Source organism: Electrona antarctica (assembly GCF_951216825.1).
Source record: "Electrona antarctica genome assembly, chromosome: 9".
Lineage (NCBI taxonomy): Eukaryota > Metazoa > Chordata > Actinopteri > Myctophiformes > Myctophidae > Electrona > Electrona antarctica.
In genome coordinates this window covers 33,598,154-33,625,421 of record NC_136790.1, presented here as the reverse complement: position 1 = coordinate 33,625,421, position 27,268 = coordinate 33,598,154, and the positions used below count along the sequence as shown (strand labels likewise).

Below are 27,268 nucleotides of genomic sequence, written 5' to 3'. Positions count from 1 at the left end.
TCCACCGTGGTGCCTCCGGCTTTGTCGAGCCTCTATAATATATGAACCCAATTGGCCTGTGGGCGGGGAGGAGGGTGATGTTTGTCACTGCATTCATTCCTATGGAGGAGTAGGAAAGAGGCTCTACATCCTCCCAGTAGGGGCTCCTCACTGACAGGTGAGTCAGGAGGATACAACAGCAGTGTCAACACAGAAATGTGTGTGGGAAGGAATTAATTGGCATAACGACTAATATTGGGGAGAAAAAGGGGTAAAAAAACACAACACAAAAGAAATCTACAGACGAGATCAGAGTATTTGTAAACAAACATGTAGTGAAGTATTTCCGGATAGAATGTCCATGGATATATAAACAATATGTGTCCAGAACATTAGCTACTGTATGTCTAGTCAGTCAACCTGTGGATATTTAGAACATCCTGTCCACCGTCTTTGTGTCTATAAGGCCCCATTTACACTGGCAGACACATCTAACCTGAATCAGATCTGAGCCACATCCAGATTGAAATCCGACTGGTTTAAATGAGTCCAACATGTCACATGACTCATTTAAACAAATCAGATTCCAATCTGGATGTGGCTCAGATCTGATTCAGGCTGCATTTGGCTGCTAGTGTAAATGGGGCCAAAGTGTCCGTGTCTATAAAAATGCTTTGAAGAGGTTGCAGGTGCCCGGTCTGTAGCCGGCTGGGGGGCGGGGGATCCGGGGGCCTCTGGCCAGTCACTTGGTGGCGGGCTGGGGGTCACCGGAGCTTCTGTCTCCTCGGGGTGCGAGCAAGGGCTGGATGCAGGCCGGGCTTGTGACAATTACTGTTGGATATATGCTGTATATTATATTATGAGTCATGTCTCCTGCTGTTCCCTGCCTTGCCTGGTACTGTCTGAAAAAGCTTGACAAAAAAGTTTGTCAAGCTGTTTTTCTGTTTTTTTCTTCTTTGATTTCTTTTCTTTTATTGTCTCTGTTTTTGTTATGTATTTTTGTTTTCTTGCATTCGCATTTATGTTTGATTTCTGTTTCATTGTTCATGTTTCATTTTTTGAAATAAAAACAAAGACAAAAAACAAAAACAAAAAAAAGTGTCCCTGAGCAAGACGCCCAACTGCAACCCCATGAACGTTTATCATAACCAACCTGAGCATGGGTTAGGATCAGCATCAGCTCATGGGTGAACATGACAACTGAACTTTCCCCTCAGGACTAACAAAGGAATCTCTCTCTCTCTCCATGAACGACAGTTTCACAGAGCTAATTGCATGTTGTGTAAACCGTACTGTATCATGTGTAAATATAATAATATCCTACTCCTGGTCGTATTCGTCTTGCTTCAGAAATTCGTTTTCATCCCAGGCTCCAGCTGCTCCTAGAACGGGATGATAACGGATGTCTAACTCCACATAGATCTGCAATGAAACAACATTACATGAAAGGTACATTCATGTTCGTTGATTTTTATTTGCCGTTTTTCTTTTAGGTTTTATGACCTCAATTACCCCCAAACACCCTGAACTCAGTGGACTTTCTGTGGTCTGGGATTTTCTCTGTGTGTTCTGAAGCCTTTTGAGATGCAATGAAGAAATAACAATTTGCCACCAGCTCACCACCGTTGGGATTTTCCCTGTCAATCATTGCCTCTAGTCCCCAACCCAATAGATACATCTTCATTACTTGACGACCATGATGATAGTATGTACCAAGTATGTACCAAGTGACTTTTCAAAAATCTAATGTGTTTTGAAGAAAATGATCTTGGTGGAGCTGGGCAGTGGGCATGATCCAATGAGTTATAATTTATAGGCCATTCAAATGCTTCTGTAACATGCAAAACCATTCCCTATATGTGTCAATGTTGTTTACATCAGCAGGTTGTGATTTGAATTGTGTTGGGTGTTTGCTGCCTTGTCACATGTCATTAACATTACGGCTACAGAAGCTGACAGTCAATTGTACATGAATCTGTTACATAATGTGATGAGTGTGTGTGTGTGTGTGTGTGTGTGTGTGTGTGTGTGTGTGTGTGTGTGTGTGTGTGTGTGTGTGTGTGTGTGTGTGTGTGTGTGTGTGTGTGTGTGTGTGTGTGTGTGTGTGTGTGTGTGTGTGCGTGTGTACTCACGTCAGTCAGGCTGTAGTTGGCATCGGATAGTGGTTCCCGTAGCAACAGCCTCCCAGATGTAACAACGTGTTGGAGACTCACCACTAACTTACCCAGAAGTCTAACACGCACACCCGCACACACACGCACACGCACACGCACGCGCGCACACACACACACACACACACACACACACACACACACACACACACACACACACACACACACACACACACACACACACACACACACACACACACACACACACACACACACACGCCCGATTACACATAGTTGTACGTGTGCATCACGCAAAGAAAATAGCTGTTCTGCAAGCTCACAACACAAATTATGGTAAAAAAGTATAGTAAGTATACTGTGTGTGACTGTGTGTGTGTGTGTGTGTGTTACCTGTTGGAGAACACCTTGCTACAGTTGTAGACACTGACAGTCAGGACTTCATTGCTGATCAGTTTACCATAATGAGGCCAGCGGAAGTACTGTACCACGCACGCACGCACGCACGCACGCACGCACGCACGCACGCGCGCACACACACACACACACACACACACACACACACACACACACACACACACACACACACACACACACACACACACACACAGTAATTTCTTTATTTGGATTTTCAATTAAAGACACAAATCATGTCAAAATCAGAGTCATGATATCAGATATCAGAGTCAAAATACAATATAACTCTGCTGTCGGGAAGAAACCACCTAAATCCATTTTCAGGAGAAAAAAAAGTATATATACATATTTCGTTTTTTTTAATTTTCTGGAAATTAAGAAAACCAATAAGCAATACTGCCTCATCAAAGTTGGTATTGTGAGTTTATATATCGTCAAAACTTGCCAAGGGGGACAGGTGGTGGAGTTAGCTGCTTTAGTAGACAGTTTGAGGGTCCAATGGAGTTAAGAGGCTTTGTAAGAAGTGCTTTTTACTACTTTTCATTGATATTTTTTAAACAACAGACGTAAAGGATTTCCTGTTATCCAAAGTGCTCTGTCATTCTTTATATTATGTGGACATATTAGCCCTTAATGTTCCATTGGGAATCACTGCGGAAATAGTTTCAACAGCTGAGGTGCAAACTTTTACCTACTTACAAAACACTGTGTGTTTGTGTGTGTGTGTGTGTGTGTGTGTGTGTGTGTGTGTGTGTGTGTGTGTGTGTGTGTGTGTGTGTGTGTGTGTGTGTGTGTGTGTATGTGCATGCGAGCGTGCGTGTGTGTGTGGTGGAGGGAGTGGTGGTTTCTGGATGTTATCAGTTCCATTAAAAAAGCTTCAATCTGAACAGAACAAATACTTCCTTATTGACAGCAGCTACCTAATGCACTGATCTAGGATCAGTCACTACAGATACATAATACTGCATTGTACAAGATTACTATAGTTTTGAATTTGTGTTTAACTTTTAGAAAAAGGCAGATGCACACCTCAAAGGTTGGTGAGGTGCATAGGAGTAGCCGAGTAGGACAAGTCTGTCTAACGACCGGAATGTCGACTCAATAAAGAGCTACTTTATAGCAATTTCCAGGTAGTGTACAGACAGCGTGCATAGCAATTTCTTTGATTTTATTATCAGAGATCCCCTTCAGAATTTTTGTTTAAAAAAAGAAGAAAAAAAGTCACTATACTATAGTTACAGTATATACACTCACTGGCCACTTTATTAAACACTTGATTAAAATGTCTTATGTTATCAGTCAATCACATGGCAGCAACACAATGCATTTAGGCCTGGACATGACAGGTGTGCTGCTCACCTCGTTAAATACAGCCACGTTCTCACACTGGAGGATCCTGGTTTTATGAGTGAACCCTGCAGACCGACAGACAAAGATACCCTGTTTAAAATGGTTTTATGAGTGAACCCTGCAGACCGACAGACAAAGATACCCTGTTTAAAATGGTTTTATGAGTGAACCCTGCAGACCGACAGACAAAGATACCCTGTTTAAAATGCAGATTGTGATCGTTGAGAAGAAGGTGCAGATGGAGGTTTGTAGGAAGTTTGTATATTCTGTGATTCTTTGTTGAATAAGTAAGTAAATAAGCCATGCCGAGCCATGAGGCCCATAGGGCAGGAGCCTATCTCCTGTTTCTGTAGCGTGAGGCAGCTAGTATGTCGTAGTTGACATGTTGAATAGTTACATGGGACCAACATTGACATAAGCTCCCAAGCTTTTTTGTATTATCCTTTTGACAAAATGTGTGCAAATATGTCTGTATGCATTTTTTTGTCAATAAAGGAATCAATCAATGAATCATTGACGACTAAAGCACATTAAAGTAGAGTTTGGTGGTAGGGAGGTAATAACCACGTCTCTACAATTAAATGTAGCAGTAGCTGGGAGTTGCTCAACAAACACTCTAGTCTACAAAGTTACTGACAATGTACTCTCTCTACGTAGACACAGCGTATCTGGTTTGTGTTGCAACATACCGGTACTGTTAGATGCTGCTGTGACCAATGACTAATGCAGTCTGAATTAATTATCTACAGTAAAACTATAGAGAATCAAAATTGTTAACTCAGTGAATCAACATCATATGGCTCTGAGTGTATCAATTCCTTTTATCAATGGCGTCATGCTTTCCTGACATTCTTTGAAATAATGACGTCATGTGTCTGTTCTTGGGGATGCCGTTGTGAGCTTGTAGATCGGCTATTTTCGGTGACCAAGTACAAAGCTGAAGGTCAAGTTTAAAAAGTATGATTTAAGTGGAAAAACGTCTGAAAATACAAATGAATATTAAACAGATCAATAGAAGACAATTTGTAAACAAGCAAAAACACAATTTACACATTGATGAGTGATGTCAAGCAAATCTATTACGTCATCTATGAAATCTATGAATAAGTATAATCTGCAGTAGTGCTGCTTCCTCTCATTTTATACTTCGGCTATTAAAAAATAGCAGATCCACAAGGTCACAACCTTTGCTGAATGTTCACCTGACATGCCCAGCATAGCGACGCTATGGGTTCATGACTGTGTGTGCATGCCATGCATGTTAGGTGTAAGATGGTAAATGGTGCATTTTTATAGCGTCTTCATCCAAAGCACTGACAATGTGCATTACATTTACCACACACACACACACACACACACACCCCCCCCCCCACACACACACACACACAGCTCCAACTATGCAAGGCACCAACCTGCTCATCAGGAACAGTTTCTGTAGGGGTTCAGTCAGTGTCTTGCTCGAGGACACTTTCACACTAAGCTGGGGTTAAGCCGGGGATCGAACCGGGAAACTTCTCATTCCCAAAGGGGCCACTCTACCTCCTGAACCACTGACACCCAGTGTGTGTGTGTGCTTTATTAACTCACCTCTGAGAGTCAGCTCTACCTTGCGGTCGTAGCGTCCAGGGAGATTGGATATTCTCTTCAGGTTGACGCTGATAGACATGATGTCTGTCTGTCTGTCTGTGTTACATGATGTCTAGAGCGCCATCAGAACACAAACCTGTCTGTACCACCGCGCTTTGACCAATCTGGTGTGTTATCCAAATAAACAGCTTAATAAATTATAATGTGGGCTGCACATATAAATTAAATTAAATTATTATTGTTGTTGCATAATGTCTCAAGGTGACGAAGGTGACAGACGTGTTTCGGCCATCCAGCCTTCATCAGTGTCTTCAGGGAACTCTGCTTCCCCGGTTCTGCTGTTCAATACTGAACCGCTTTCAGATGGACTAGGTGAAGGTGTGTACAGGTATGTGTGTATGTGTGCATGTGTGTACGTAAAGGTGTGATTGGTCTCTCCTACTCTTTTGGGTGGAGTCAAACAGGAGCGGTTCAAGAAACCTACCTCAGTCTGTGTGTGTGTGAGTCAGTGAGTGTGTGTTTATCTAGTGGGCTAAAAGATGTGTGGATGCAAACATACAGTGCAGAGGCTTGTTAAGTGCTACAGAGTCTCCTGTCAGGTGTTCATGAAGGCAAATAAGAGTTGCTCAACTAGTTTTACACACACACACACACACACACACACACACCTTGATAGTGGAATACTCTTTTCTCTGTTATTTTTTGTCTCCCAGTATAAGTGTATATATGTATGTACGATGTAAGTATGTATGTATGTACAGTATGTATATACATACGATGCATGTATTGTAGTTTGTTTTGCCTCTTGATGGAAGTCATTGAGTTTGTCTCAACTTATAGGGACTGTTGCGGTTTGTTGTATGTATTTGTTTTGTCTTTCATGTCAAAATTGTTTAAATGAAATAAACAATAAAAAGTCCAAGATGTATTTTGGATTTCCATATTTTAATATGATCTGATTACACTGCAGTCAGGTCATGGTAATGTAATGGCACTTTGACTTTTTCCATTTATATAAAAATCCCTTTGAGCTTTCCAGCATCAATTGTTTCCAGCATTTCAAGCATAGATATATATATATATAGAGAGAGAGGTTAGAGATGACAGTGCAAAGGTTCAAGTGCAAGGTATTGGTCAACTACCGTAGTTAGAATATAAAGCTTTAGATAGGTTCTGCATAGAATTAGTTTTGCATAGAGCTGCTATGTTAGTATCGAGGTACACAGAATGGAAAGGAGCGAGTAAACATGTTACATACTGACACATTAAAGAAATCAATAATACTGACACATTAAAGAAATCAATAAGAACTCAACTGATTGAACGTGAAACGTATAACATTGGTCACTGTGTGTGTGTGTGTGTGTGTGTGTGTGTGTGCGTGTGCATGTGTAAACATGCAAACTGACTAAAATGTCACTAAAACAAAAAAATATTTTAGAAAAAAAGGCTGACAAAAGTAACCAGTTGTACATTAACCCAAATCGCTGATTGGCCATTTCTGGCAAAGAGATCTGGTGTAGATGGAACAAAGTGGTCCACGTAGTTGCAACTCAACTCAAGAATGGATTTAAGTGGTTAACAGTGTGTGTGTGTGTGTGTGTGTGTGTGTGTGTGTGTGTGTGTGTGTGTGTGTGTGTGGTACTATATAAAAAGAACATCTATATAAGGATAGCAAGACCTGTCACAACTGTCCTTGTGGGACAACATGCAGGTGCTCTTGAGGGAAAGTGTCACTCTCAAGGCAAAAGGTACTTTCAGACGGGCATCGATTAACGCAGATGTTGTCCCCTGGAACGACGACAGGTCTGCTCATGAGGGTCTGGATCAACAACAGGTCTGCTCCAGGGGGTCTGGATCAACGACAGGTCTGCTCCAGGTCTGCTCATGAGAGGCGCGACAACGCAAGCGTAAAAAAAAAAAACAGCTCAACACAATCCAGGTCTAGTTAGTCGCGGGCATGTGCACAAAATTAGCATGCGCGCGACTCATGGGGCCGTGCTTACGTAAATACGCTTGCGTTGTCGCCCCTCGACTTCTCCGTGCATACAAAAAGAATACGCAGGTCTCATTGAAAATGAATTACTAGACGCGTTAATCGCTGCCCATCTGAAAGGACCTCAAGCTACATTTTACAGCTACGGTTAGCTTTAGGGATAAGGTTTCTACACAGTGGGAGTGTGACGGAATAAACAATCCAAAAATGCATCTGTGAATATTTCACACCAAACTCTTAATGATGCCTCAGTCATACTGATTGATGCTTTCAAAAATAAATGACATTGCTTTAAGTGCCCTGTACACAAAGAACGTTTGTTATGTTATGACACAAACAGTGGATTAAATGAATGTGAATCAATCACACAGAATAAAACACTCCCATTGCATAAAGACCTTTAGGATTAATATGTGTGCATGCATAATACATACTTCAAGACAGGGATTAGCTGGGGAAATAGCAGGAAGCAAAGTTGACATCCTGGTTGGCTGTCAGCTAGAAGCAGCAGTGATATTAATTGAATAATATGGAGTGTGATAGTGGCACATTGTTGACAGTTGATGAGGGAATGTTGCTTTGCGTTTGAGGGCGTGGTTTAGGCCTTGGTGGGCGGGTCCATGCCTCTCATCTTGAAATAGGACACCACCTGCTTGGGGACCTCGGCTAACACGCTCCGAGCCAACGCCTCTTTGGGAGCCTGCAGACAGAAATAATAATAACATTAAATAACCACTATTACAGTACAGACAGACAGGTTACATTATATATATATATATATATTTGTACACACCTTTGTAGACACCAACAAGCTTGGCTAATTGGCATCACATAATTGTCCTCAAATGTCTATTTCTCAAATTCTAAAACATACTTGTGTGACAGTTGGCCCTCGCAAGCATAAGGAGTAGGGGTGTAACGATACAGTGATAGGATGCATCACAGCACATGACTGACGATATGATACATGGACGATATTTGTTCATTCATGGCAATTCGATACATTTCAAAGATTTAAAATCGACACAGTAAATATTTAGCAAAAACAAAGAAATATGGGGACAAACTGTCCCAGCTGACAGACTTACATTAATTAAGTCTCGGTAGGGGACAAACTGGACGATGTCCCTACTGACAGACTTACATTAATGAAGTCTCGGCAGTGGCGTTTCCAGGAATTACATTTTGGGCAGGCAAGATGTGTTAATTGTTGTCTCCCGCGCACAATCGTAGTACTAAAGGTTTTCAAAGAGATATACCTGCCAGACGAGTAGGATACAAAGGCTGAAAGGCATGCATTTACATTCCAATGGGTGATTGAGGGTCGCGCTCTACCGCAACGGCCTATCAGCTGTCCACTAATAGTTCTCAGGTCTTGTTTTTGTCCTCTCTTTTTTCTCATTTGTATGACCAGGCCAGAAATGGATTTGGACAGGCGGATGCCTGTCCTCGTCTTATTGTAGATACGCCTCTGAGTCTCGGTAGGGGACAAACTGGATGATGTCCCTGCTGACACTTACATTAATGAAGTCTCGGTAGGGGACAAACTGGACGATGTCCCTGCTGACAGGCTCTCCGCTCTGGGACTTGAGGACGCCGTCGTCTCCGTCCAGAAGCTCCATGGCTTTGAAGTCGGCCGGGCCCACACCCACGATGATGATGGACAGAGGCAGGCGAGACGCCCGTACCACCGCGTCCCTGGTCTGGTCCAAGTCTGTGATCTCCCCGTCCGTTAGAATGAGCAGCACGAAGTACTGCTGCTCGCACGCACACACACGCACACACACAGAGACACAGGCACAGACAGACACAATAAGCATGTGATGGCTTTATCATTCACATCAGAAAGTGTGTATGTGTGGGAAGTTTGTTTTTGACGTCATATAAAATGATCATGAAAAAATGAGAGAGAGAGAGAGAGCGTGCGTGCGTACCGAGGCAGTTTTGCTCTGGGCAGCAGAAGCTGCTATTCCAGCCACATGGTTGATGAGGGGAGAGAAGTTGGTTGGTCCAGACAGCCTGATCTGAGGAAGAACTGTACGGTACGCATCCACTATGCCCTGGATACCTGTCACGCACCGCACGCACACACACACACACACACACACACACACACACACACACACACACACACACACACACACGTATTAATCAGACATAACTACCCACCTAATCAGACATAACTAACCCAAATCGCAAAATGTAATCTCTAAAATGTATAATCTGATCTGGTTTTCCTAATTTGTCTTGTGAGGGTCTATTTCTCTTTCAACTATTCTACACCTGTCCTGAACAGTGAACACACACGGTCAAATGTAGGAGCGGCTGGCACCACTCAAAAACATTCAAATAAATATGGAGAAATGGAGATACGAGGTTTCTGCCCGACAGCGACGATATGTTGCTTGCTTGACCACAAATGTTAAGAATGTTATTTAGATAGCATGTTGTTTAGACCAGGGCTTCTCAAAGTGGGTGCTGTGACGCAGGTCCAGGGGTGCCTCAGAATACTTCATATTTGGAATGTCACTTCAGTTTAACCACTTAGACTCTCTATACAGTTGGAGGCCATCGATATTGTCCTTTTCTTTTTGCTGAGGTTTGCGTGATCTGCGCAAAAGGACAGAACACCTTTTGGTGTTTTAAACATTATGTTATAATTTAGCTAATTTAGCTTGTAGGTCTGCTATTTTTGAAAAATCGTGAAAATATATATTTCAGAAAACAGAGGATTTAGAAGGATTTTTTAAAATGTTGAGGTCAGGCCTAAATGGGTCAAATGATAAGGGACAATATCGGTGGCACCCAACTGTACTTAAAGTAAAACGGACCTGAGTTAAACTATACTTGGTGCGTACTTTTTCAGCATACAGTACACCAAGTCCCTCGGCTCCCCCTCCAAATAGGAATGCAACATGCATTTTAAAACTGTTTTTAATATTTAATATCATATTGTTTATGTCCTTCATACGTATTTCTAATGGTTTGAGACTAAATCACCACTCTGATATAACCAGTCCATGTCATTTCTGTCTGGCTTCTAAAGGAGTTTCATGTTGTAAAATGTGTAAAAGTTGTTTTCACTCTGTCCTAATAGAAAAATAAATATTCTTTCCAGATTTCCTTGTGACATACTGTACCTTTTGGGGAAAGATTTACATATTTATGTACCATTAATATGACAAAAGGTGCTATAAAGTAACAATGTAATTCAGAGAATCCGTGGATACGGTTATTTACAGGGGTGACCTGAGCCAAAACAACATTGAGAATCCTTGGTTTAGACAGATACTAGGATTGATGTTTACTGTGTGTGTGCTCGCGTGCGCATGCGTGTGTGTGTGCGCATGTGTGTGTGTGTACCTGCACAGTTTGGGTTGCTGGGGTTGAAGTTGAGAGCGAACTCATGATTGGCAGCCTGAAGAAAGCATAAAAACACACAAGACAGATTGGTTCAGATAAATAGAGCTGATTTGTGATTGGCAGAATTTAACAGAGCTTTTTTGTGATTGGCTGACCTTGAAATCTGGAGGCAGCTTGGCTCCGAATCCAAAAGCTGGGAAGAACTTATCACTGGGGGCGTGGGGTGGGGATTGAGAGAGGAGAGAGAGAGAGAGAGAGACATTAATTCATGTTATCTCATCTCTACTCCCCGCAATACAAACAATAGCAGAGGGCCTACAATTTGCAATTTGGGCATTTAGCAGACACCTTTCTGTGCCGATAGGTGGTAGCATTCGCACACCTAAGGAATGCCACCCATCCACTCTAACTCTATGGTGATTGTTTCCTTTCCGGGTTATTCAGGAAGGTGGGGGCTTTTTTAAATATGTATTTTTTTTATGGCTTTCACCTTTATTCTATATATTTTATGGAGGGACAGACAGTAGGCCGACAGGAAATGAGGAGAGAGATGGGGGGGAAGACATGCAGCAAAGGCCGTCGGGACCGGGAGTCGAACCCGCGGCACACTGCCAGACCGGACCACCAGCCAAGGTGCCCGGACCGCTGAGCCACGGCCCAGGCCGGTGGGGGCTTTTTTGATGAGCACAGTGTTCACTCACATTAGCTCAGATCATTACAACCAGTTACGTGTGCTCAGTGATGCGGTACAAACTCACAGATTATTTACGATCGTCGGGTGCGCGGCGGCTCACCATGGACAGCCTCGAACCTTTAGAGATACAGCACTTTGAAAATCCTGTTATAATGGAGGCTCGATGGAGCTGGATTTAAAAATCCCATAGCTGGTGGGGACGGAGGCTCTCCATATTAACGGGAGCAATGCTAAAAGGTAAATAGACGGTCGCTACTTTCATATATGGAGTATACGGTTGTCTACGAACATACGCGTAGCCTTATAAACGTAGATAGCAGCGAAAAAGTGAATGTGCCATTTTTGAGGCGCTAGCCCCTCCTATGCCCAGCTTTCCGCGTTTGTGTAAACACAAACATTGAAGACAAAAGTGAAGACGGAAAAGTGAGGACGCAACTTGTGATTGGCTGATCACCCCATAGCGATGATTTGATTGGCTGAGCAAAGTACATAATGAAGCAAAAAGTGAGGGCAGAAAAGTAAAGACGGAAAAGTGAGGACGCAAATTGTTATTGGCCAGAATGAGATGATGTATAATGATAAGAACACCCCTCACTTCACACGGGTGTGATTTCTTTCTCACTTCACTACAAAGTCTGGCCAGGGTCCTAGTTGACTCACATTCACAAACATCACCAATTACGTAGGAAAGTCAGGAAGTTACTTGAGTTTTACACCCCACCCACACCCACACCCACCCCCACATTTGTGCCCCTTGGAAATAGGAGTCTTCCAGACTGAGAAGCTAAGTGAGCTGAAAAAAGAAAAAGAAAATGCAGAACGTAGCAGTGTGGATTCCAGGCTACAGAAATGTAGTACTAACGTGTCATAGTCCTGGATGACCAAGCCCACAGACCAGGTGGCAGACAGATACTGGTTCAGACCATCAGCACTCATGTAGTGCAGCGAGTCGGGAGAGCGAGGGTCTCCATTAGACCCTGTGAAGTCTATACCCACCTACACACACACACACACACACACACACACACACACACACACACACACACACACACACACACACACACACACACACACACACACACACACACACACACACACACACACACACACACACACACACACACACACACACACACACACACACACACACACACACACACACACACAGTATTAGTTGCTGGTAGGGCTGAACGAACGATATTGACAAAATTGCATATCTTGATATTTATGCAAAATATCTCAGATGATTGAGATAGATTTTTTATTGTATTTTCAGTCGATGACAACAAACTACGTACTGTGAAGTTGATCTGACAGCCTCCCATCACATAGTCCAGGAAACTGTACTGAGTCGCCAGCTGTATGCATGCACGCACACACACACGCACACCAAACAAATTTCATAGAATCAGGAAGGAAACATATTTATTAGCTTCAATTTTAGTGTTCCAATTTAAAATTGTCTGGTCATTTCTGGTTCTTCACTTTCAAATTTCACTTGTTTGTCCTGTATCCTGACCTGAAAATTTATTTTCTGTTTACTAGAGAGCCATAGAGAAACGGAGACCCCCGTTAAACAAGCACTCTATAGCAATGATTGCTCTCATATTATAGAGCTATCAGTACAGTACGGCACTTATTTTAACAAAAAAACTAATCACATGCACGTTAAGACTGTTATTAACACTGTGGAACATGTAGTCCTAATGCAGTCCTACCTTGCAGCTCTTGGCGATGATCACCCCAGAGTTCTTGTAGCTCTTCTTCTTCTTCTGTTTGTCAGTGTTGATGCATTCAAACTCCACCTGGAGACAGCAGCAGAGAACATGTTACTGCATGTACCAGACAGTATGGAGCAGCAGAGAACATGTTACTGCATGTACCAGACAGTATGGAGCAGCAGAGAACATGTTACTGCATGTACCAGACAGTGTGGAGCAGCAGAGAACATGTTACTGCATGTACCAGACAGTGTGGAGCAGCAGAGAACATGTTACTGCATGTACCAGACAGTGTGGAGCAGCAGAGAACATGTTACTGCATGTACCAGACAGTGTGGAGCAGCAGAGAACATGTTACTGCATGTACCAGACAGTATGGAGCAGCAGAGAACATGTTACTGCATGTACCAGACAGTATGGAGCAGCAGAGAACATGTTACTGCATGTACCAGACAGTATGGAGCAGCAGAGAACATGTTACTGCATGTACCAGACAGTGTGGAGCAGCAGAGAACATGTTACTGCATGTACCAGACAGTATGGAGCAGCAGAGAACATGTTACTGCATGTACCAGACAGTATGGAGCAGCAGAGAACATGTTACTGCATGTACCAGACAGTGTGGAGCAGCAGAGAACATGTTACTGCATGTACCAGACAGTGTGGAGCAGCAGAGAACATGTTACTGCATGTACCAGACAGTGTGGAGCAGCAGAGAACATGTTACTGCATGTACCAGACAGTGTGGAGCAGCAGAGAACATGTTACTGCATGTACCAGACAGTGTGGAGCAGCAGAGAACATGTTACTGCATGTACCAGACAGTGTGGAGCAGCAGAGAACATGTTACTGCATGTACCAGACAGTATGGAGCAGCAGAGAACATGTTACTGCATGTACCAGACAGTGTGGAGCAGCAGAGAACATGTTACTGCATGTACCAGACAGTGTGGAGCAGCAGAGAACACTCATGTTACTGCATGTACCAGACAGTGTGGAGCAGCAGAGAACATGTTACTGCATGTACCAGACAGTGTGGAGCAGCAGAGAACACTCATGTTACTGCATGTACCAGACAGTGTGGAGCAGCAGAGAACATGTTACTGCATGTACCAGACAGTATGGAGCAGCAGAGAACATGTTACTGCATGTACCAGACAGTATGGAGCAGCAGAGAACATGTTACTGCATGTACCAGACAGTATGGAGCAGCAGAGAACATGTTACTGCATGTACCAGACAGTGTGGAGCAGCAGAGAACACTCATGTTACTGCATGTACCAGACAGTGTGGAGCAGCAGAGAACACTCATGTTACTGCATGTACCAGACAGTGTGGAGCAGCAGAGAACACTCATGTTACTGCATGTACCAGACAGTGTGGAGCAGCAGAGAACACTCATGTTACTGCATGTACCAGACAGTATGGAGCAGCAGAGAACATGTTACTGCATGTACCAGACAGTGTGGACTGGCTAGAGTTGACATGACATTAACTTGTCCTTGTGATTCCCAAGCCAGTTGTTTTGGAGAGCGCTTGTTTTGGTTCACATCTACAGCATGAAGATCAGCTGTCTTTGAAAGTTTGCCAGATTTTGAATAATTTTAGTACTATATTATTGATATTTTGATAGCAATATTTTTGTATTCAAGTCAAATACGGAATACCTTTTACTTGTAACACAGTGAGTAATTTTAGGTGGTATAGCAACTTTTACTTATATGGGGAATCCAAGCTAATTCCTGGAAAGTTAGCATGCTATAATGGAAGCCAATGTTCTAGCAATACAAAATAAAACCTGCCTAACGATGATGTCACTGGTAGGTAGGTGGGTTTGTCAACTGTCCACAGGCCTCCTCTGAGACACAGAGAAAAATAATGGTACCATAATATATTATCATGAGCATTAGTGAGGTCCAATTATATGGGGCGGCGGTGGCTCAGGGGTAGAGTGCCTGGATGGTAACCGTAAGGTTGCCAGTTCGAACCCGGGCTCCCCCAGAGTTACTGTCGAAGTGTCCTTGAGCAAGACACTGAACCCCTAATTGCTCCCAATGTGCTAGTTGGTGCCTTGCATGGTTTCCGCTGCCATCGGTGTATGAATGTGTGTGTGAATGGGTGAATGTAATGCACAATCTCTGTAAAGCGCCTTGGATAAAGGCGCTATACAAATGCACCATTTACCATTTACCATGAAGATAGGTTGAAAATGAGTGAAGTCGTCCTTTAAGTAAAAGAAAATATGTGCGATGCTTGTAGATAGACTATTTTTGAATAGACAAAGTATAAAATAGGTAAGTATAAGAGTAAAGAAGAACCTCAAAATTGTGCTTAAGTACAGTACTTGAGTAACGTATAGCCTATAGAATAGGATATAACCTCAATCAGCCAATCACAGCGATTGGGGCGGGGTCTTGAGGACAACATGGCTTGGGAATCACATGCATGCGAAATAATCAGAAGCTAGGAACAGGAAGCAGAAGGCAGGAAGTGACCTCACCGGAGAGCCATGCGCAGCTTTCTGCAGCCCAGAGACGTTAGTAGAAAAAGAGCCGATCAGATCATGAGAACCATCGTTGTCATAATCTGAACACTGAACCTAGAGAGGAGAGCAGAGGAGAGCAGAGAGGAGACATACCACTTTGTTGTTATTCTGGAGAAGCTGGTTGGTTGTACAGCTGAACTGTCCTATCTCATCTGAACTGGTGTCTTCATCTTTATCATAACACACTACCTGAAGTGTGCACATACGCACACACACAAACAAACACACAAACAAATAAACAAACAAACAAACATACACGTGAAATGGACCTGTGGTTTCTGATTGGTCTGTGGTGAGGGTTGGGAAAAAAACACCAGTTTGGCGTTGTATCAATGCGCACCGCGCAGCTACTGATGTTGCCTTACAACGTGACGTCCCCTTATCATTCACTAAACTCACCACACACAGCCGTCATTTTTTTGTACTACTGAATGTGACAGTGGACTACTGAATCGTTGACTTTTTACTGTAGGTTTTTACTCTCAAGTCTAGAACTGGCGCTATCTTTTTCAACAGTGAGTTGCATGAATAGAGTGGCGCTGGCTGACAATTTGGATTCACGGAACGCAGCGATTTAGGCTGGTACAGAGCCACCCCCCACCCCCCCCCTGATAATATCGCAGAGACAATTTGTATATTTCTGGACCACAATGATTACATGAGATGATAAACAATTAGCACATTATGAAGAATTGTCATTCTATTCTAAACCTCTGGTCTTGCTGTTCTACTTACAGCCAACCAGTTGGAGTAATTGCAGATTGGGGCTTTAAGCTTTGCTTTTATGAAATTAGATACAAGTAGGGTTTTATGGACGATGCTTCTGAACATCAATGTACAAGTTAAGCAATAGAACATGTATTGCTAGTTTGACCCATTTTACGCTTTCATCACATTAAACACAACTGTAATCAGTCATGGCGACTGTGTGTGTGTGTACGTACATGTGTGTGTGTGTGTGTGTGTGTGTGTGTGTGTGTGTGTGTGTGTGTGTGTGTGTGTGTGTGTGTGTGTGTGTGTACCTTAATAGGTTTGTCCAGGTCAGAGCTACAGAAGGTCTGCAGAGGAACAGTGAACTTCTTCCATGATGGAGACAAGTTGTTCTTCACCACCTACAACACCATCATCATCATCATCATACACTGAACAATTTTAGAAATGTAAGGATATACTTCTACCCCTACTGTATAAGTACATTGTTCACCAAGTAAAGCCAAAGCTCACGATTTATGTAATAAATGTACGGTCCCAATATCACGCCAGTCTTGAGTGCTGCTCACACTGTGCGTCCTGTCGTCCCCATTCAGCCTTACTTTCAAATTAAATCAAGTTCAAGAAATAATGATTCCTGCCAACATTTGTCTCTTTCATGTTTGTTTTGAAAGTGAAATACAGGCACTGTCTCTACCATTGACAGTGAGAGAGAGAAAAGTCCCATCTAATTGTATTAAACAATGACAGCATAATCATATCACCAATATTAACCTACACCTCTACAGCAGTAGTTCTCACATTGTTTAACTTGTTTTACATCAATTCACAGAGTTAAAAGGTTAAAGTCCTACTATTTGTCTCATACATTGCTGTATGAGAGATTTGTTCTCCACATTTGACCCATCTCTTGGAGTGGTGAGCCACAACCATGCTTGGGAATCATTTGTAGTTGATCTAACCCCCCAATCTAACCCTTGATGCTGAGTGCCAAGCAGGGAGGCATTGGGTACCATTTTTACAGTCTTTGGTCTGACCCGGCCAGGGATCGAACCCGACCTCCCAGTTTCAGGACGGCACTCTAACCACAAGGGCACTTTCGCCTAGTTTTTATTTGTCGACAGAAATGTCAATATATTTAGTCATAGTTTTTGTCATCATCATCTTAGTTTTTATTTTTTGTCAATTAAAAAGGTTAGTCGACCAACATTTTTCATCATAGTTTTGGTCAGCAAAATTAACACTTTCTGTCTCATAGTAACCAATGAAAGGAATGGAAGCAGTGCCTGATGCAGCAAGGGTCAGTGGAGGAAATAGTTTGTCTTTGTTATTGAGCTTCCGAACATTCTACAGTATGTTGGAGTGAGTTACCTCTGTCCTGTAGACCAGAGTCCACTTTCCTCCGTCTCCTTGCTTGAAAAACTCCAGGAACGGATCAGACTTCCCAAACATATCCTACACACCCGCACACGCACACACACACACACACACACACACACACACACACACACACACACACACACACACACACACACACACACACACACACACACACACACACACACACACACACACACACACACACACAAACAAATTAGCTAACATGCTTGATGAAGAGAGGAGAGGAGAGGAGGGGAGGGGAGGAGTGTTTACCTTCTTATCGAGTCCTTTGGCCTCCATCTCCAAAACAATCGCTCTCTTATCTTTCACCTCCTCTGCTGTAATCTACACACACAAACACACACACACACACACACACACATAGTGTAAACATTTTCACTATGCCTGTAATACCAAATGTAACCAACTGGTGTCGCACTTGACTAAGGAATATGTGAGACCATGAACATGTTTGCTGTTAGACTGTGAGGAGATGAGTTATCAGACCTAAAGCAATCAGAGAGGTTAGGAAATGATAGGAATCACTCATTTAATAAGCTCTGTTTATTTATTTTACTTTATTACAGTCTTGGTGACAGCTGACAGTAGACCAGAATCCCTGACACTGTCGTCACTTGGTCTGTAGTTTATCCAGACGGACAGTTTGACTAAGAGTTTTTAAATACTTCTGCTTAACAGCACTGAAAAGATAAAGAAAATAAAGCATATGTCCCTACACAAACACACACTTCCATTTTGCCTTTGCAGTCATGCACATACAGTAAGTCCTACAGTCAAATTTGACTACCCAGAATTATCTAGCTAGCTGCTGAGCAGAAAGGGAAATTCAAAAAGTATATTTTAAATATGCTTGCCTATCTGAATATTCCTACATACTTCTATATTCATATCTTCTTCCTTTTTATTTATGTTGATGTAAGGGCAAGAAAAACTGTGAACATCTTTTAATACAAACTATAGCAGCGATGAAAAGGTTTACACACACAAACTATCTCGCACGCACTCACGCACGCACGCACGCACACACACACACACACAGTGTACCGTGATTGTTCCCTTGCCAGCAGGTTTGTCCTTCTTCAGCTGAAGAGGTCTGGTGAGTGTTTTACTGGAAACTATCTGAGAGACGGACAGAGAGAGATTATTTTGTATCAATATTAAAAACCCATTGATGACATAATTAACCCAATCAAGCCAAGGAACGACAGGTTACGTTTTAAGCATTATAACCCCCTGTGCCAGGATGTAATTTTGCGTCTTTTTCTTTTTTTACTTGGCCACTGGCCTGGTCTGTGTTTCTATTGTAGTGTACTGGCATGGATTGTGTTAATGTAGATTAAATTAAATTAAAAAGTTCAAAATGAATTAGAGGTTCACATGAATGAATACAGTTCCCACTTCCACTACGTCAGCGTTTGGTTTGATTGGTTACCTGTCCCAGGGTTAGCTCCGCCCCTCCCAGGAAGTCGTCATCAGAGAGGTCATTTGACTTGTTGTCGATGTCGTAGATGGACAGTTTGAGTTTCTGGACCGTTTCAAAGTGATACTGAACGGTCAGCCTGTTGCTGAAGTCTGGAGAGTTACTGTTCATTATCCTCTCTGTACGCCCCAGCTAGACAGACAGACAGACAGACAGACAGACAGACAGACAGACAGACAGACAGACAGACAGACGGAGAGAGAGAGTGTGAGGTAGATGTACTGTATGTTTGAGTTGAATATACTGACAATTTTGTCAACAAATAAAAACCAGAGAAAAATGTCAGGGAGTGGACAAGAGATCCAGTACAACTAAGACACAAGTCATTTTGGCTATTTTCGGCACACAAAAAAGTATAAATAAGGTATTGCAACAGCACCACGGCCCGCCAAAATACATTTTTGTCGACAAAATCAACTGTAGATTTAGTCGACTAAAACTCTAAAATATGACAAACTAAATGGAATTTTATTCAAAAGACAAAATAAACACTGACCCATAAGTCACATGTATGTGATATAATACATGCTCATTTTTCCATTATTCTGTTCTATATTCTGTAATACAAAGGATGATTGGTGTCACCTATTGTATGAAACTCATTATCTGACTGCTATCTATTTGCCACATTGTGCTCACAAACATCATTGTGTCTATGTCGGTCCTATCGCACCAGATCTAAAAATGTACAAATTTACTGCAAGGAAACAAGTTGTTAACTTGTAGATCTGTTCTTTTGGCAAGGACACCATTTTGCTAGAGCAGCGGTTCCAGCCATGCAACCCCTGTTACCTCCCGAGTCCCGACATAGCTGATGCACCCCTCCCCCCCCCCCCCCCCCCCCCCCCCACATGGAAATATAAATTGCATTTTGCATATTGCAATTGCAGTGACACACCAGAGTCTGATTCTGCCTATGCGGTGGATTCTGCCAATGCTTTAGCGCCTGAGTATCTGGCAGCCCACTCAGTGAGTGGGCAGAGTCTATTGTCTGGAGCCAGGCTACCAATGCTTTTCAAACATAACAGAAAGGAACGGAAAGCTGTGCAAAGGCAACAAAACGCTCCGTTCCCATTGAAAGGCATTGGCAGAATCTGTGCATACTAGTGCATAGTAGACCTATATATGTGTACTGTATATATAATGTAGATATATACCGTAGATATATTGTATACCGGTATGTAGATATATTGTTCACACACACACACACACACACACACACACACACACACACACACACACACACACACACACACACACACACACACACACACACACACACACACACACACACACACACACACACACACACACACACACACACACACACACACACACACACACAGATAAACCTTGACGATTAAAAGAGCAGCTGCTGAGGTCAAATATTTGGATGTGTTACACTTTGTAAACAACACAAGTAGGACACTCTCCCTCTTCCACTAGCGAGTCTATCATTGACATCTGATATCCTTGTTGTAACACAGTTATTTTTCATATTTGATGTTTAGGGCTAGCAGCCAGAAGCAGCTGCTGTAGCAGCCTACTACATTACAACAAGCACACTCTACTGTACCTCTGGTGCTAGTGGAACAACACTCTGCTCTCTATATGAGGAAGGAATTCAAGGGCGGTGGTCGGTGGATTCATTATCATTATCAGACAGGAAATGTAGCTTCACATAGCTAGCGGTCTCTCTGGCAGTCTCTCTACTTCTCACATTCTATTGAACTTCACCTCAAAAGGACCACTTCACACCAATTGTCAACATATCTTCCATATAATTGGTCCTGGACTAATGCTCATGATTGGTCCTGGACTAATGCTCATGATTGGTGCTGGACTAATGCTCATGATAATATGACACGATTCCGTTCTACTCACTCTGAGTAGCCCACAGCCCTCATCTGACAGCCCTCCTCTGACACGAGAGTGAGTAGTAGACAGAAATGGTGGCATCTTATAATGAGCATCAGTGAGGACCATTTATATGAAGAACGATAGGTTGGTATCAGCTGATGTTGGCCTTAAGATGCAATATTGGTGTCGAACCAATATCAAAATAATATATCGGTTAGCCGATATTTTATTTTATCATCTTTTTTTGTAAAGCCTGAAAAGGCCTTCTATGATGACGAAGGCTGCAGATTCTATCAGTGTTTTCTGGGGAAGCTTTCAAAAGGATCAACACGTTGGAACATTTAAATAATACTACATTCAAGCAGTATATGTTGGGCCAACATTTCAATAGCAGTGCATCCCTAGTTTTGGAATAAAGAGGCATTGCTTTTTCAAATTCAGTGTTTATATGTCCTTTTCAGAATGGACATAAAATTGTTATTAATATTTTATTTTGTAATACAGAATGAGGTCAAATAGTCTAGACATCGACTTATATTATCGGTTATCGGCCACAACAGCAATTATTACATCAGATATTGATATCGGTCAGAAATTTTATATTGCCCATCCCTAAAAATCACACCCGTGTGAAGTGAGTGGTGCAACTCCGTGTGGCAGTCCCCGGGGGTCCCCGGAAGTTCCAGACCCACAGAACCACGGCCAGGGTGCCGGCCCGGTTCCGGTGATCCGCCCCACGTCCGAAATGGTAGAGAAATGAGAGTTACCATGTGGGGGTCTCCGGAGGTCCCCGGAACATCCAGACCCCCAGGAGTTGCACCACTCAAAAATAGGTGAACCGTGAAGGAATGCGCACACGCGCACACACAGCTTGTACCTCTTCCCATTTGTCTCCAGCACTCTGCAGCAGAACACACAGAGGGTCCGACTTGGAGCCAACATCCTTATCCAACAGATTGGAACAGGAGACGGTCAACTCTACCTCACTGACACAGTCTGTCATCTACACACACACACACACACACACACACACACACACAGACACACACACACCCATACACACACAGAGAGAGAGAAACAGACAGAGTTAGTTCATTCATTACACAATAATGTGATGACTCACAGCTGTAGCCTGTGCCCTGTAACCATATGAACCCTAGCGTCTGTATTCTAGGGGGAACACAGCAGCAAAACAAAATCGTCTAAAGAAGGCATTAGAGGCACTGCCAGTGACACACACACACACACAAGCAGTGTGTGTGTGTGTGTGTGTGTGTGTGTGTGTGTGTGTGACTGCGTGCGTGCGTGCGTGCGCAACAGATTGATGTAGTTAACTTTCAAATGTCCAACATGTGCATCCCAGTCTAGAAACACCAGTGGGAAACACTAACTAAGTATATGGTACTGTACAGGGAGACCAACAACGAGGTGGGGCAGACAGGCAGTTAACCATGTGCTCCATGAGCTAAACCACTACCTCTAAAGTGGGGTCGGAATCCTTTCAGTGGTTCTACTCCCCAGCTAAATTAGGTAAAGCATTTTATACTCTGGCTGTTCGAACATAGCCGATCTACAAGCTCAAAAAATCTTGACTTCAATCATTGTGAAACATTTGGTATAATTTTGAAATGGTTAAACGCCACAAATCTTTTTGTGACTTCCCGGCATACATTTCTTTTCAAAGGGGGGGGGGGGTCTGCGGCCAAATGCATTAAAGTCACCCAAAAAACGACTTTCATAGGCTCACGTGACCAGACACGAATATGCCAGTGCAAATAAATAAATTGGCCTTGCCACGCAGTGATATAGTCTGGCCACGCGTCACTATTGAATTCATGGAGATTTTTGGTTTTTGTCGTATTCCTAAACCAATAATTCGATAGCCGGAGGAGTCTCCTACTGAGTATCCTATTGACCGATGACCCGTCACCCGGTCATCAAATTATTGGCTCAGGAATGCGACAAAATAAATAAATAAATCTCTGTGAATTCAAGGCTTCATGGGGTATTTAAGAAAATAAGTAATTTTTTGGGTGAACTACTCTATGTCTAAGAAGACAATGACTATAGTTGCAGTCCTACCTGGAGCGCCATGGTGGAATGACTGATGCTTCCAAGAGGATTAAGAGCAGTAAGTCTCAGGGATTTAAATACCACTTTACTTACCAGCTACACTGACCGGATAACGCTGGTCTCTGAAGAACATGTTCAACTAGATCCAGAGGGTATACTGTTTGGGTATACTAGAGTGCATTTTAAGTACCCCGCAACTTGTGTGTACAAATGGAACTCCATGGATGATGGACCCTTATTTGTAGTTATGCAGACATAAGGGACCATTTGGTCTATCAATCCTTTACCTGGGAACCTGTGACCCCTTTTCCACCGGTTGGTTCCCAATGGGAACCGGTTCAGTTCTTTTTGGTTTTTAGTCCATGAGCCAGAGCTCCAACATTGGTGGGCAAACTATACCCTATATTAAATTGTTTATAGGATCAATACAAGTAAATGAATACATGATAACCCTTCCACAGTAATAGCTTTTTCATATTTTCGATTATTTTGCATATTTTCCTACATAATGCCTCATTTGCATATTTAAAAATGTAAAATTTGTAATACAATATATCATTGTCTTTGTGTAAGTACTCAATTGAGGAAGTTTAATGGTGATAACAATCTAATATCATGGACTAAAAACCAAAAAGAACTGAACCGGTTCCCATTGGGAACCAACCGGTGGAAAAGGGGCCGCAGTGTTGTGAATTGTGATTTGTGTTCATGAATATTTTGGCATGTCATATGGTGTACCTGCACAGCCTTTAACACTGTGGAACCCCTTCAAGGACACCTGAAAGTAAACCCACCTACTGTAAGAATCACTGATACAGTATATGACACTATTGACACAAGCGGCAGGGGCGGTATTGCAGTCGCTGTACCGCACTGTTGTGACGAAAAGAGAGTTGAGCCAGAAGGCAAAGCTCTCTGTCTACCGAGCAATCTTCATGTGGGTCAGGTCATGACCGAAAGAACGTCCCACTGGGAGGACCAAGACCAAGGCGGAAGGCGCAGTTGGAGGAAACACATCGACTCACTGGCCTTGGAATGTCTCGGGATCCCCCAGGAGGAAGTCACTAATGTTGCTCTGGAGAGGGAAGTCTGGAACACTCTGGTGGAGCTGTTGCCCCAGCGACCTGACTACGGATAAGCGGTTGAGGATGGATGGATGGACACAAATGCTAGATTGTGAGGAAGTCATCATTTATGGCCCTCCATAGCTTCCCTGTCTGCTAGTTTGCACACTATTGTAGGAAACTTGTTTTATTGGACCCCTAGTTGAATTTTAACAAACAAGACTGTAGTGTTAAGGGCAGTTTATCAGATAACCACCACAGTCAAATGACATGATTCACTTGACAACTCTGATGGTAACTTTTAACTATTTTATTATTATTATTTAATTTACATTTATTCAGAATTTATTTTATTTTTATTTCATGAATGTGAGCCAAATAGGCCTACACAATGCCTAATATTTCTACAATTGTAACAAATTGCTTCAAAACATATGGGTAACCACTAATCATTATAATGGGCATAAACCAGAAGAAGTTATGGGCAGGGTACATTGTGTCTGATAATGATGTACGGTGTATGTTTCTGACCAGCATTTTCCAAAGCATACATGTATTATTTTATTGTTTTTAACATTTGGAAAGAAATACCCAATTTACGAGGTGCTCTCAATGTTTAGGTGCTGACCACATGGACCTGCATACTCTCTGATCTAACTCCACTTCAATGTGTGTGTAGCGTAAGCGTTACATTCCGTCACATAAAGAATGTAGGCTAACTTGACATTCAGTAGGATACTGTCTGTAATCAGTAAACAACGTACGGAAAATGTAACAGTACAAAAACCACTGCATCATTTTCCTTTTAGGACACGCCCTTATCTGCTGCTTTCTGACCATTAAACACAACACGAACAGTCATAAACATATAATGAACATAGAATAGAAGCACAACAAATAATCAAACGTGTGATGATACGAGTACATAGATTTTAAAGTTTACCTTGTTGTTGAAGTTGAAACTGAAAGATTCTTTCAGAAAACTCAGCGGAAGACAACGCAGTAACGTTGACGGCGACGCTGGCGGTTACGTACGACGACGAGGGCGAGGCGGAACCCTCCCTCACCCCATTGGACAAAGCACTGTGGAGACCCGCTGCTATTGGACGAAACTGCCTGTCAGTCACGCCCCACCAAGGATGATGGAAGGAGAGGTCACATGCGTCATGTTCTGAGTTCTGAGACTTGACTGGAGGTGGAAGTCAAGAAGGTTTTTTTGAGTGGTGCAACCACTCCCTTACGGAGCTGTGTGTGTGTGTGTGGGGGTGGGTGGGTCACTGCGTCTGAGCACGAAAACAGCATGGTTGTTTTTCACCACCTGTGCGCAACCTAACACACACACAAACACACACACACATATTAACTGTATATATGGTGATTTCGGGTGTACAGTACAGTGACAGTGACAGTACAGTACAGTAGAGGGTACAGTAGAGGGACACGGTAACTCTATAATTTCTCAACCGTTTCGGACGTGGGGCGGCTCGCCGGAATCGGGCCGGCACCCTGGGTGCGTTCCCCCCTAGACCAGATCTTTAAGAAACAGGTGCTTAACAAAGCCATGTGTATCCGATCTGATGCTGCTCACCCACTACACGGAGAGTAGGCCTACATTCTTCTCCCATCCGGCCTTCGCTTGCGAGCCCCCTGTGCCACAAAAAACAGGCACAAACATTCCTTTGTCCCTGTCTCTATTTGCACACTAAATGCTTCTGTGGGTAGATCAAGGAGATAACCTTATGATAAGCACTTTTACTTTTTACTGAATTGGTCTCGTGCCTAATGTCTATGCACACGCAATTTCTATGACCTATCGCATAGCACTTTAATGGTTATGTGCATCTTTGTATTTTGGTATCTGCTATGTGAACTGTTTGTTTATTTGTACTGTTTCATTGTTTAATGTACTGTCTATGCTGCAACCCAATTTGCCCTTCGGGGACACTAAATAAACTTGAACCTTGAACCCCCACACGGAGTTGCACCACTCACTTCACACGGGTGTGATTTTTATAAATGTACTCATGATAATTCATACCATATAGCCTAAACTCATACATCAAGTACTGAAGTACAAGAAGCGACATGCAATTTTGTGAGGTCCACAAAGTAGTGTGCTGCAGCTGCATAGAGATATATAAGGAGTGTCTGTCTGTGTGCTGCCTACAATAACAATGATAATATTAAAAAGACAATCCAACACAAGATAAGTCAAGAATAAAACAAACATGAAGAAGTCTACTAGCCTAGTAGCCAAAAAGTGAACCCGGACATGTTGAGTACACCAACGTTTTATGTTAGAAATGTTTAGTATGGGTCCCCAGCATGTAGAAACTGCCGGATGCTAACTTGCATATGTTGAGCAATTTTCATAATTGGCATAATAGGTGACCATAAGGCAAAATATTCAAAATTTCATCATGCTTTATCTAGCATGTGATGTGTCAAACTAGGGGGTTTTCATGATGCTGAATCCATTCCAAGTTAGTATTAGTTTTGCAAAAAAACACTCATTGGGCTTAAAACGGCCATGCCCACATCATCAATTTGTGATGACGGCATTGGCAGGGAGAAAGGGTTTGACATGCAGCATGACTGAGACATAAATGTGGATAAAGGCGGCTCCAGTGTAGAAAAACACGTTTAGGATATAGTATACTGAAGCAGCACAAGCATGTGGAATATGCCTTGTATCTATCACTGCCAGGTCAGTTAGGCCTTCAGGAGGCCCAGAATCTCTGTCTCCCCCTCAGACCGACAGCAACAATAGTTGTATAATTTTTATATTGGTAACATTCAACAGTACATACATTGTGCAATGTTGGTCACACTATGAGAAGTCTATATCAAACAGACTGTTTTGGGATGTTACGTTTCTTCCATTCTTTCATTTATTTA

At 42.7% G+C, this 27,268-nt stretch overlaps 2 protein-coding genes across 5 annotated transcripts in view; both read right to left on the bottom strand.

Annotated features, from left to right (window-relative positions):
- Positions 1–5,541, bottom strand: part of fer1l4 (fer-1 like family member 4) — a gene marked incomplete at its 5' end in the record, with an annotated part of 51,042 nt that extends 45,501 nt beyond the window's left edge. The window contains 5 exons of the mRNA XM_079510662.1: positions 1,304–1,401; positions 2,112–2,211; positions 2,502–2,590; positions 3,885–3,940; positions 5,463–5,541. Coding sequence (XP_079366788.1) covers positions 1,304–1,401; positions 2,112–2,211; positions 2,502–2,590; positions 3,885–3,940; positions 5,463–5,541 — 422 coding nt within the window. The remainder of the gene's footprint in view (positions 1–1,303; positions 1,402–2,111; positions 2,212–2,501; positions 2,591–3,884; positions 3,941–5,462) is intronic.
- Positions 5,542–6,390: 849 nt separating this feature from the next.
- Positions 6,391–25,443, bottom strand: cpne1 (copine I). 4 transcript variants are annotated; one of them, XR_013790865.1, is made up of 17 exons: positions 25,314–25,443; positions 22,111–22,236; positions 19,326–19,505; positions 18,938–19,012; positions 18,146–18,217; positions 17,864–17,947; positions 16,804–16,893; positions 15,737–15,835; positions 13,234–13,320; positions 12,814–12,873; positions 12,378–12,511; positions 10,977–11,031; positions 10,822–10,876; positions 9,393–9,526; positions 8,979–9,215; positions 7,144–8,158; positions 6,391–7,106 (listed from the first exon to the last, which is right to left on the bottom strand). XR_013790865.1 is itself a non-coding variant. In XM_079511063.1 (16 exons), the coding sequence occupies exons 2-16, from the start codon at positions 22,234–22,236 to the stop codon at positions 8,057–8,059; spliced, it is 1,587 nt and encodes a 528-aa protein (XP_079367189.1). In that variant the 5' UTR covers positions 25,314–25,443; the 3' UTR covers positions 6,391–8,056. The 4 variants fall into 4 exon arrangements, 3 of the variants coding, with proteins under 3 accessions (XP_079367189.1, XP_079367188.1, XP_079367190.1); XM_079511063.1 differs by lacking the exon at positions 15,737–15,835 and adding an exon at positions 15,875–15,970 and having other exon boundaries at positions 6,391–8,158; XM_079511062.1 differs by having other exon boundaries at positions 6,391–8,158.
- Positions 25,444–27,268: the final 1,825 nt, after the last annotated feature.

What these genes read in the sequence shown, in the direction of transcription:
- cpne1 (XM_079511062.1), bottom strand. Translation starts at nt 22,236, where the DNA reads ATGACAGACTGTGTCAGTGAGGTAGAGTTGACCGTCTCCTGTTCCAAT. An exon ending in CCAAAGGACTCGATAAGAAG is followed by an intron (nt 17,948 to 18,145) that starts GTAAACACTCCT and finishes GCGGGTGTGTAG; the next exon opens with GATATGTTTGGGAAGTCTGA. An exon ending in CTCTGGTCTACAGGACAGAG is followed by an intron (nt 16,894 to 17,863) that starts GTAACTCACTCC and finishes ATGGTGTTGTAG; the next exon opens with GTGGTGAAGAACAACTTGTC.